General features: G+C 38.0%; 1 protein-coding gene across 3 annotated transcripts in view; it reads left to right on the top strand.

The window, feature by feature from the left end:
• Positions 1-12,516, top strand: part of HELZ (helicase with zinc finger) — an 85,833-nt gene that overhangs the window by 20,844 nt on the left and 52,473 nt on the right. For all 3 annotated transcript variants that reach the window (XM_053960260.1, XM_053960261.1, XM_053960259.1), the window contains exons 4-10: positions 1,605-1,729; positions 3,849-3,905; positions 4,663-4,711; positions 5,131-5,206; positions 8,045-8,243; positions 9,274-9,381; positions 9,685-9,982. In XM_053960260.1, the coding sequence (XP_053816235.1) occupies positions 1,605-1,729; positions 3,849-3,905; positions 4,663-4,711; positions 5,131-5,206; positions 8,045-8,243; positions 9,274-9,381; positions 9,685-9,982 (912 nt within the window). The remainder of the gene's footprint in view (positions 1-1,604; positions 1,730-3,848; positions 3,906-4,662; positions 4,712-5,130; positions 5,207-8,044; positions 8,244-9,273; positions 9,382-9,684; positions 9,983-12,516) is intronic.

The raw sequence follows: 12,516 nt of genomic DNA, 5'->3' as shown, positions 1-12,516 counted from the left end.
ACTTGATACTCGCAGGCTTTTTATAATGGGCAAAGCTTTATTCAAGCTGCTGTTCTGCCTTTTTACAAGACTTGACATGTTGCACAGCTGTGATGGTTTTATTTGAACCTGAATGATCTGTGTATTCTGGAATAGCTGGAGAAATACGTGTTCTTTATAGTTCTTTACATGTTCTTCTATATGCTGCTTGCAGTGTTACAGGGAATGATGATAACTTAAAATCTATTAAATTAGTCCACAAACCTTTCCCAGGAGATAGTACTTAATGTGTTGCAACTTTTTATGTGCAACTGTATGTTTTAACTTGGTGATATTATGCAGATAATGATATGAAATAAAATAATTGGAGATTTATATCTTATATCTTTATATCTATGGAATATATTAATTGGAGATTTAATCTTTGAGATTAAAATAGCAAGCTGTCAGACATGTTAAAGCTATTTTTGGTGCTTCTGTTTCTGATTTGGGAAGTAAGTTCTATTTTTGGCAATGTGGTCTGTACTATCAGAGTGGTGAATTCAGACTAATCTTTGAGGCACTTTATGAAAATGGATTTAGTTACCATTGCAGTTTGAAGAGATATCTAGTTGTTTTTATTTAAATGTTTTTGTGGGACTATTTATTTGAGTCTTTCATGCAATTTCTGTTAGTGACGTGAATGTCTTGTTGAGTGAGGAGTTTTGATTTATTATTCTAAAATGTAATCCTGAAGTTGTGGTGAATGTGAAATTCCTGTTAGCACTGAGAGGGGCTGTTTGCATCTGCATGAGTAGCAGTATAAACACAGATGTTGATGTTGCTTGCAATAACAGTTATTCTATAATTCCTTAATTTTAAACAACTGTCCAGCCTTCTTTTCAATTCACACGCTTAGCTTGCTAAGCTTTTTAGTCACTCTGGCGTTTCGTTTTCTGGACAGGTAACACGTGTGATTAAATGTTGTTGCAGCTTGTCTGAAGCACGTCTGTATGGTGAAATAAATCCTGTCCCTGCTGGAAGTGTTCAGAAAGTGTCTGTTTGGCACTGCTCGCTGCTGATCCGTGCTAGGAAGCATTCAGAAAGTTTTCTGTTACAGGGAGCCTGTAAATTTCTGGCCTCAGACAATCGTTCCTATATGCCACACTTTGCAGCATAAGTGAATAAAAGCCCTTTTAGAGGAGCAGGAATTGCCCATGAGGAGGTTGGCTATTTTTGGAAACGACAGGGCATGTGTTTTGTGAGCATGAATGGATCTTCCTGAGCATGTTTGTGTTACTGAGAGGTTGTTGGTTGCTATTTCTTTTTTGCCCTTTCTGTGAGAGGAGGTCCTTTGTGTCTGCATCAGATATTTGAATTTACCCTTCCCATATTTAATTTATGTCTATTTTAGCATGTAAACATGACAACCTTTTTTGAGCTCATGTGCAACATTTATGAGCTGGTGGGAGACAAGCTTCAAGTTAATATTAGACAACAGCACATGATATTTAATTTACATCCAACAAGCCATGAATTTAACCTGAGCTTCAGACTTCGTTTTCTTGTTAAGGGTGAAGGAAAACTCTATGTATGACTTAAATAGGTGGTGTGCTGAGGGTAATAGTGGCTGGTTTGTGTTGCAGTGCTGGGAGAGGGGCTGGCCAAGGGCGATGGATCTCTCCGGGCAGTGCTCTGCTGCATGCATCTCAAAGGGAAGCTGCAAATTGTGTCTAATGTTCTTTCCAAATCACTGATGGGGGAATCACTGGTAAGTGCTGTTTGCTGCAATCTTCATCGTTTAAAGAAAGAGTTTTGTATTTCCTTCTTCTAAAAAATCTGTTTAATAACAAACTTCCAAACATATGTTTCACTGGCAGCTTGCAACAGAAATGATTTGTGTGGAAAAGATAAATGTATGGGCACACATATATCATCAGGTGCCAGGTTGTTGCATAACCAGTGTTTAAGAGTTGTGATTTTGAAAAGTTTTTTCATTGCTGGCCCTGAATCCTCAAGGAACATAAAATAAATTTGCGTGTTTGTGCGATTTACAAGAATAATATAAATCTCAAACTTTTCCTTGCTTATTTTGAATTACACCTGACCCCATTTTCTTTAGACTTCAGGAATTCTATCCATTAAAGCAGAAAAAATATTGATTGGACTTTTAAATAACTGGCCCATGATAAGGTGTAAGACAGCATAAAAAGCTTTTCAGGAAAAGAAAAAAAGCTTTGCATTTCAAGATGAAGATAAAGGTTTGAGTTCAAAGCTTCTATTTTACCCTTGAACTGTTAAAACTTGTAAAGATGCTTTTAACCCCAGACATGTAAGTAACTTCAGACTTTTATGTGACTACTTATATGGGGAAATTAGGGGCATATGTAAGCCTCTAAAGAAGTGTCCTTTTAATTTGTGTAGTCTGGATTAAATAGGCAGTTCATCAGCATGGACTGCTGGTCTTAATACCCCCAGAGACATAGTCATAGCTTAGTCAGACTGAGGGGAACATGTGACATCAGAAACTTGCAGGAGAACCTCTTACCTTGAGATTGGATCTTGCTTAGCTGAATCAGTAGGTTGTTTTTAGAGTTCTGTTTGTCTGGGCTGTATCCTGAATTCCCTTCCCCCCCGCCATTGGATATTTTTACATGAAGAAAGAGGTTTTTTCTTTGTTTAGCTGTTTTCTCATGAAAAAAAAAGTTTCATTGAAAAATTCCTGGTGAGGTTGAAGGAAACTTGCCTTCAGGAAAAATTAGTAAAATAGTCTTATTGCAGGGAATGTGGAGTGCTCTTGTTTTGAGCTGTTGTTGTGCAAATAAAGGTACCTTTGTATAGAGTTCCAGAGTGTCATCCCAAAGCAGGGTTTGAGAGGTTTTTACAAGCTTTAGGTTGTTAGGCACAGTTGTTTTCAGTAGGAATATTAAAATCAGCAGCTGATTTACTGACTGTGCCATTGTCTGAAAGAAGAAGTGAAACAAAGTTTTGGAATGAATTTATTGAAGAGTTGGAATCCATCCAGTTTCCTCCCCAGTGGTTTAAGAGAATGATTCTTGGTTTTTTTGCTCTATTACATTTAAGCTCAACAAGTTCAATTTTCAGCCTTCTGCTGAAAAAGTGAAAAATCATTTTGGAAAAAGCCTAAGTGTTAGGATTGTTAAGCGTGTAAGTTTTCAGCAAAGAGTAATTTCTCCTGCTCAGTAGAACAGTCTGAATGTGGAGAAGTCTAACATATGTAGTAGCACTTAATTAAAATTTCTGCAAGAGATTACTGAAATAAACCCCACAGGTCTGGGTTCCTTTAATTAAAGTTTTGACTTAAAAGAGTGTGAAAATGTTACAAATACCTATGTATTTCACATAAATTCAGTTTTGAAAGATTTTTACTTCAATTGTACTTGACTGTGCAGTTAGTCACGTGGCTAATCTTTGCTTTTGAGGGAAAACTCCAAAAATTACACAGTCTGTATCAGAAAAGGAAGAGTTATGGAGCTGCAGAAATTAGTGATCTGTAAAGTAGATCCTTAAAAAGAAATTAATTCATCACTGCAATAGCAGTGAAAGATTGTTATATTAATTCTGCAGAGCTGAAGTGTTGCAGTACCATGGTATATTTTTTTCCTCAAGTTCTTCTTAATATAGTGCTTTCCTGAATTGTCCTGTATTGATACTTGCTGTAAGTCTAGTGCTGGTTTGGCCAGTGTGTAATTCCCTTTTTCATCACAATGTTTACTCAGTTTTATTTAGTGTCATTTAAAATTGGTGTTGTAAACCAAATTCATTTTTATTTCTCCTGGTGTTGAGGGGGAAATGAACTTGGTTGCTGTGGTTTAGTGCACATAATGAAGGTTTATGTGTTCAATAATTAATATTCTTTCTGCCTCCAGAATGGGATGGTAACTAAAGATCTCACACGACTGAAAACACTTCTTGCTGAAACAGAGGTAATTATGAGGATATTATTGGGAAAATAATGAGCAGTACCTGAAGCAGCTGAAGGGCTGCTTTCCATGTGTCCCAGGAGATCCAGGCTCACTGGGAACACGCTGGTTCAAAAATTATTGTTTCTGCTGTATTGGTCTTTACCCACCAGCTTCTTCAGGAACTTTTCATCCCAGTCTTGCAGGATGTATGAGAAAATAAAAAGTGATGCTAATAGGCTGTTGATTCCTGAAGCAGCAAGTAGAAAGAATTCCAAGGATTTAGTTCTGCAGTATTTATTTATTTATCTATCATGTTTTTCTCTGTTGGAAATTAGTCTGAAGTAATAAACATGACTTCAGAAATTTTAAAAGATTATAAATACCTTCTCACCTTCTCAACCACCTTTTCCCCCTATGCTTAGTTATTTATTTGAGCTTTATTTTTGATATAGATTGAAAACTGAAAGACTTGTCAATGTAGTCTAGTTTTTGGTGTTTCAGAAATTCACTGCAGTCCATGTTAAGTTGATTGCAGGGTGGAATTGGGTCTTTTAAAAATCTCTAAAAGTTTTTTCTAACCAGTTGACTCGGTGTTCCTGTCAGAATTCCTGTTATTATCAGAATCTCTGTTATCAGCAGGGTTTGTGACTGGAAGTGATTCCAACTTATGACTGATATTTTTGAAATAGTTGTTTTAAAACTCATTTTGACAGCAGTTCTTGTTGATGAAATTGTTTTGGGTTCCTTTATAACTGTGGGCTTTTTTATATAATTGTAGGCAGCTGGTAAAGTACCATCAGGATATCATGTAGAAGATTTAGAAGAAGGTATGTAACTCAATTTTAAAGCTACGTAATTTCCTAGTGAGGAGACTGGGATCCTGCTGAATGCTCAGCACTGCATTGCAGGCAAAAGCCAAAAAAGAGGCTTGACTGTTGTGATGAGCCCCAATGAGATAGAATTATTTCAGTGTTGACTGAATTTGGGGGCAGAAGTTTCTGTTTATTGACCAGGGGGCTGTATCAGAGCCTGTTGTGTTCTGCAGATGATTTGAAATCTGCCTTCATCACCTTTGCTCTAAAGAGCTTGTCATGGATTGTAAATCAGTTTTAGGGTGGGAGGGTGTGTAATTTTGCTTGTGTTCAGATAGACCTTGAGTTGATGCTCAGAGATGTGGCTCCCCGAGCAGTTGCTGTCTGACTGGAAAACTGAGAATTGAGGAATAACCGTGGTTGTGTCCCGGCAGGGTCACGGGATGGTTGGCACTTCCGCCCCCCTCCCAGGGGTGTCACCAGCAGTGAGGAGTACACACTGTGTAAAAGGTAAGAGCAGTGAGGAGTACACACTGTGTAAAAGGTAAGAGCAGTGAGGAGTACACACTGTGTAAAAGGTAAGAGCAGTGAGGAGTACACACTGTGTAAAAGGTAAGCTCTTTGCTTCATTTAACCCTCTCCAAGGGAGCAGAATGATTCCTCTTTCATTTACCTGCTGACAGAATGATGAAGAGGCCAGGAAAGTGAAGGTGCTTGTTAGAACAGGAGTTGACCTCTTCACAGGTTTTTGGAAGGTTTTTTTCAGTTTATCCAGCAGCACTTCAGTTTATAGAATAGAATCACTAACTCAGTTTTCATAATACAGTGATTTGAGGGGCATTTTTCTAGTGGCAGGTCAGCATCTCTCTTTCTCCCCTACCTTTTCTAATTTGGGTGATTTCAGAGGTGTGAAAAGTTCCCCAGGCAGCAGTGTAAGCAGACTGAAGCACAGTCAGCTTTCGGTGCTGCCTTCTGAGAAATGAACTTTGTTGGTAGATGGGCTTTGACTTCAGATAAAAAAACGCAGAATTTCCCTCAGATCTCATTGCTTTCCCTTTTGCATAAAGTCAGAGACACAGAGAGGATCCAAAGGCTTGTATTGGTGTTTCTCCTTGTCTTTTCCAATCGTCTGGTCAATATTGCCTGTACTTTGTGTTGTTAATTGTCATTGCTCTGCATAAAACTGTATTAATTTATATGGAGAGGAGCCATCATTATGCACTTGATTCTGCCATTTATGTAACTAATGCAAATTATTTTCAAAAGCTCTGACCTGCTTTTTAAATGGCATGACTGAACTACTGATTTTGAGCTACTTTTGGCATGATTTTCTAAAGATGCTAAATCTTGGCAACTCTTCTTGACTCTTAATCACGTCTGGTGCTTATTCAGCAATTTTAAAAAAGCAGATATTTACAATTTTTAGCTTGTGGTGATCTTTTGTTGAGTAACATCTATCCCATGTTTCCAACCATTGCTCTGAAACATTTTTCCACTGAAGCTGTAATGAGCTTTAGGCTAGCTGTTAACCCTTCTAGTAAGAAGGATATGCTTTGCTCAGCAAATCCCTGTGAACAGCATCATTCTGAGCAGGGACTGAAGATTTTAGTTCCTTAGGAGGAGGCAGTTACAGATACTGAATATGAATTTTTGAAGGTCTGGTTTATTTTTCCCCTGTGCCATAAAGCAGTAGGAGTGCAGCATATTTATTCTAGATAATGAAGCTATGGAATTGCAGGTGGTATTAAATAAGAAAGTAAAATTGAGGGGGGGAAAAAAGCGTTAAAAATATGAACAATGGGATCTTGGAAAACCTGTATAATGATGACAAATTTTAAAGTAATATGCTTTCCTGTTAAATAATGAAAAGGCAGCTCACTTGATTTTAAATCTGCTATGTAGGTTATAAGAACAGGTCAGCAATTTTTTATGCTTGCACTCCATTTACTTTAGGAAGTGAAATTCATAATTGTACCTTTAGCATTTTAATGCAGTGGTGCATTGGAAAATTGACAGAAAGAATACTGAAATTGACTGCCAAGAAAAAACGTTTTAATTTAAAATATATTAAGAAACATAGCTTGAGAAGGCCTTTAGTGACATGGTGTTATACATCATGTTTATTGTGTTTACAATTTGGGCATGCAAACTTTTCAAGTTCATTTCATAAAGGAAAAGTGTATGCTAAATCAAATTATAGCCACTGATGCAAGTGTGACCTAGATGTGCAGGTACTTGTGCTGCAAGGTTTTCATGTCACAGTCAGGTATGGCTTGGTTTTGTCTCAGCTCAAAGTTCACAGTTTAATTCACATTATATAATGCATGTACTGTGGAAATAAAAAAAAAAAAGTGATGTTTGCATTAACTTTTTATAGTCTCCTTTTGCAAAATAAACAACAAACAAAACAGTCTCCTGGCCAAAATTTTATTCTGTATAACCAATGCTTTCCTGGTAGCTGCAGAACTTAAATCTCTCCCCCTATTTAATTTTCATTTTGTCATTTATTTTTTAAGTGCTTCAGTTTTGAAGAATGATGGAGCTGCAGCTACTGCCTTGCAGTTTATAATTTTAATATGAAGTTAAATTATAAAAATAACCCCCAAGTTATACAGGCATTTGCCCAGCCTTGCAGTAAATTCTGGGAACTAGAATGCTTCAATTGTATACAGGCCTTTGGAATAGCATTAATTCGATGCATCAGCACAAGCCACTAAGTGGATAATGTATTTCTTTAAGAAATTCTTAGTGTCTGCAAGAATAGATCCTTTTAGACTAATACACCCTTTCCAAAGAGGAGGATTAAACCTTTTCCTAGAGGTTTCTGTGGAGGTGTATTTAGTAGAAGGGACCATGTGATGTCACTGTTGCTCCAGGAAAAACTGCTGATTGAGTATTTATCAGCTAATAATGTAATCACTGGAAGAAATTATGCTACATCTTTCCTTTGCCCTTGATTAACAGGGGGCTTTGTGCATATTAATACAGTGCCTAGTCATTTCAGGGATGCTCTGTGATCTCCTTGTGTTAATTGCTGTACAAACACTTGATTCTGTTTTCTTTAAAGCTGGAAATTTCTTAAGACTTCCATCCCCCTGTATTTCTAAGAAATGTTATATATTTTCCTGGGCTTTGCAATGAGAGAAGCTGCTGTGTCTTTTCAAAATGCTGTATAAATATATATATATTTCCAAAGTAGTTCACATGGACTAAACTTCCTTTAGTTCTGTGAGAAACTTAAGGAATGTCCAAACCTCCTTCTGGCTTTACAAGTAAAATTGTGATTTATTTTTTTCATAATTAGAGGCTGAAAAGTTCAAGGCATAATGGTTTTTCTATTTTGTATAGATTTTTAGAGCAAGGGATCTGCAGGTATGGTGCCCAGTGTACTTCAGCACATTCCCAGGAAGAGCTGACAGAATGGCAGAAACGATACGCTTCCCGCTTGATCCGCTTGAAACAGCAGAAGGAAAACAAACAGTGCTCGGGCAGTTACATGGAAACCCTCATTGAGAAATGGATGAATTCCTTATCTCCTGAGAAAGTGGTAAGGAAAATATCCTGCTTCTCCATGTGCTCCCTTTTAAAACTAACATGAGCCTGGTTTTGGCACTGACTATCAGAGTTGGTCGAATCACTCCTCACCGAGAAATTGTCCAACCAATTTGCTCCCCTTTCCAAACTGCCCTAGGTCTTTTTGCAAAGAGACTTAGGCTGATTTGTGGGTTAATCACAGCTCTTTCATTTTGCATATTCACTACTCCCAGTGTAGGATGGGTCAGCAAGTCTCATGGTATTGTTCCTGTTCCCTGACTAGATGGCAGAACTTCTTAAACTGGAGAATAAGTGGTAAAGGTTTCACAGCTTAGTGGGGAATTCTCTTACTCTCTTACTCTTTAGTGGGGAATAACTCTTACTTGCATGTGGCTCCTTTTCTCTGCCTGCAGCTGCAGGCACTGGTATGAACAGCCAATCCCCCAAATATTCAAAACTGTTTGAGTACCAGGGAATGTGGGATATGGATATGATCAAAGTTAGTAGCTCTTCGGAGTTAGAAAGAACATTTTTTGTGGCACTCGACCAGCTCTACTTACCACTGACCCTAAGGAGTTTTTAGTCCAACTATTGTTGATTAAAATCTGAGAAAAGTGGACTTTATGCAAAATGCATTGATGAGTAGAAAGCCTGATTATTGTTTCCTGTTGTCTCAATAGTCTCCATGTCAGTTAGATCTGGGATCTTCTGGGCCTCACTGTATCACAGATCCTTTTTTCCAAATGAAATTCTGTTCTGCTTTAGACATTTCCAATTAAGTTGTTTATTGAAAATCAAGTCTTGTGGTTAATTGTCCCTAAATGGTTCTATTCTTCACTTACACAGTGAGGTCTGGTAGATTTAGCTTGTCTCTCTGCATTAGCACATATTTATATTAATTCCTGTGTGGGACTTGCATCAATCCTGCACAATCTGGGAAACCACTCTTTCCTCTTTCTATTAAACAAAACCTTTTCCTGAATGTTTGTGTTTTGATACTGCCTGTAGAAGTTTAATGTTGTCTTCCTTTTCTTTTAATCTAGCTTAGTGAATGTGTAGAAGGAGTGAGAGTAGAACATAATCCCGAGCTCTCGGTAACTGTCACCACCAAAAAATCTCACCAGACATGGACATTTGCTCTCACATGTAAGGTAGGACTACTTATTTTTTAAAGTTACTCAGTAATAACTAGAATGCAACCCATAACTTCTTGAAATTAAGATTTCAGTTGCATCATTCTTAAAACAGAGAAACTTCGTAGCACCATCCCTTCTCTCTCTCTTTTCTCAGCAGCTCTGGTGATTACATATCAATTGCCCAGATTTCTGGAAATCAGGCAGGATCTGTACCTGCTCTGAGAAACTGATAATTCTTATTAACTCTTTTTATCTGATTGCAAATGAAGATATTCCTGGAATAATTTCAGTATTTCAGCCTTTGTATTTCTCTTCCAGCCTGCAAGAATGCTGTATCGAGTGGCATTGCTTTATGATGCCCATCGACCACACTTTAGTATCGTTGCAATATCTGCTGGAGACAGCACTACCCAGGTATCACAAGAAGTTCCAGAAAACTGTCAGGAATGGATAGGAGGAAAGATGGTCCAGAATGGAATAGATCACTATATATACAAAGTCAGTATAGCCTTTAACACAGAAATCTTTGGGACTTTTCGCCAAACTGTGGTGTTTGACTTTGGATTAGAGCCAGTCCTCATGCAACGAGTGATGATTGATGCTGCTTCAACTGAAGGTAATGTACTAAAACTTTTTTTTTGGTATAGTGGAGATCTTTCATGCCATCTCTTTCCTTTTCAGTTTTGGGCAGAACAGCATCTCTGTCAACTGCTCATGAATGTTTTGTGCTGTATGTTATGTTCTTCATAGATATGAACAGAAATAGCAGGCAAAAGCTTCAGAGGGTGTAAATCAGGCAGATAATTGGAATATAACTTACTTTGTGTCAGGATATGGCTCCTAAGTATGATTAAAATGCTGAGAATTTCTAGCTTGGTGTGTGTCTGAGTGCAGCACTTTTATAAAGGCAAGTTCTGCCTTTATAAAAACATGTTTATGTTTTTATAAGCATTCTTATATTGATGAAGACATTAAATATGTCAGAAAAGGTTGTTAGAGAAATGAAGTGTTTCTGTATAAGAATACACAGGGTAATAAACCCAGTAATTAAAACAGACTATCTGAGAAGTTGGTTTGTATTTATTTCTTCTCTTGCAATACCTGAATAGGATTGTCAAAAGCAAGAGGCTGAGTATAGGCTTGTAGCTCAATAATTTGCTGCTGACATGAATTTTGAAAATGTAAAGAGCTATATTTGTATTTTGAAGTAAAAAAAAAAAGAGCTACAAATTACTGTGTTTAGTATGTTTCTTAAACTGATCTTTGTCTCTCAGTTCAAACCTGAAATAACTCCAGTATGAGAAAAATATCAGAAAATGGAAAGATGTGTGAAGAGTGCAAAAAAAAAGGAAGCACTTTGATTTAAGAGAGCTAGATATAGGTCACTATATCACTTGGCAGTAAGCCATTGGGTGGGATACAGGATCTTAATTTTTAATGAAAATTTGAGAGATAAAAACACCAACGAAACAGAATTGTAGCACTGGGATTTAAGCAGAAAGAAGAAGAACAGGGAAAAGGAAGGAAAAAAGATGAAGCTGAGAAAACAGCAGTTTTCTATTCCTGGCCTTTATTTCCATGTAGCAGATTAGCATTTGCAGCATTCATGGAACAAAGCTGTAAATAGCAAATATCAAAGATCATGATCTTTTGAGATGCCTGGAGCCAGGAGCAGGGGGACTGTGCATGGTGTAACATCTCTTGAGCAGAGGGTGTGCCACTGCCAGGGAGTGGGAGCTCTTCCATGATCTCCATGGAGCATGTGGGTCATCCCAGATCTCCTGAGGCACTGGGGCTGTGGAGAACAGTCCTTGCCTTGTAAACCTGGGCAAGATAAGGGAACCAAGCCATGAGTTACTTACAGAGTCAGAGTTCCTGTCAAACCAATCTGCGGGCTGGGGCCTTAAACCAAGTGCTAACCACAGGGATCCCAGGAACAGCCAGCTGAACTCCACATGGAGGAGATGGTGGGTGAGGTGGAGGCTGGAGGAGGAGGAGGTGCTGCTACATGGAGGGAGCAGCCCCAGCATTGGGTGCTGCTGTTGCCTTCACAGGTTGCCTGTCTGTGTGCACAGGGACACTGAACTCTTCAGGCAGGTCACCACTAATACTTACTTCAAATGCAAAGAGTGTGTAAGAGCTTTACAGAAAACTGTGACTACAGAATCTTGGGCTTTTTGCTGTGTGTGTAATAGGCAAGGGAAAGGGATAACTACATTGGATCTGTGCCCAATTCCGTAATTTCTTTTACTTTTTGGTATATATAAATTGAGATCTTGTGGAAATGCTTTTCTAACAGAAAGATGCCTGAGGTCTCTATGTTTGCATGTAATTCAGGGCCCTGTTGAGATGTTTAGGCAGGAATTAAAGGTCAACATTAAAATATTTTAGTAGAGGAGCCTCCATTCTGCATTTTGAAATCTTTATTTACAGCAGAAGAAGGGAGCTGTAGGAAGTTTTCTGTGCACTGATTATGTACTAACTGCTCTTTAAGAAAGTGTCACTGTGTGTGCAATCTGTGCCAGGAGCTGTTTATGTCAGGCTTCCAGGGAAAGCCTCTCCAGTGCTGGGAATTAAATGGCTGTTGTTCCAGCAAGCAAGGAGTCAGTCCCAGCATAATTACTGAGCTTTTGGGATCTGAGGTGTGATTTGTAGCAGAGAAGGCTTCATTTATGGTGATGTTATTTCAGACACACAAACCACACAAACTTGGACTTTTTCTTGCTGTACAACCGTAGCTACTGATATGGTTCAGGCTTGAGGGATATATTTAAATGTGTCTTCTTAGTGAACACATGAGATCAGTGAGTAAGATAAGCCATGGTCCTGTAGTCATAGTCAAGCTGAACAGAGATTTCTTTTGCTAAAATGCTGGGTTTTTTTCTTATTTAGACTAAAGACAGTCAAGATGATGTTAAGATTTAATTTGAATTTGAAAATGTCTTTTTTGCACATTTTAAGCGTTGGTGTGATATCCTGGATACCTATGTTAAATCTTACTCAGAGATTATACATTAAGATAGCATGGCTTGACTATAAATGCCAAATATTTTCAGCTCTGCAATTTAACTGCAATTCTGTTAACTGATTCACTGTTGTCATAGTGGTTTTGTGGTATTAATGGATATATTCTAGAGGGGCTGTAGACAG

Source organism: Vidua chalybeata, chromosome 19, assembly GCF_026979565.1.
Source record: "Vidua chalybeata isolate OUT-0048 chromosome 19, bVidCha1 merged haplotype, whole genome shotgun sequence".
NCBI classification, from domain to species: Eukaryota; Metazoa; Chordata; class Aves; order Passeriformes; family Viduidae; genus Vidua; species Vidua chalybeata.
The sequence above is the reverse complement of the archived record's forward strand: the minus strand, read 5'-3'. Positions and strand labels throughout refer to the sequence as shown.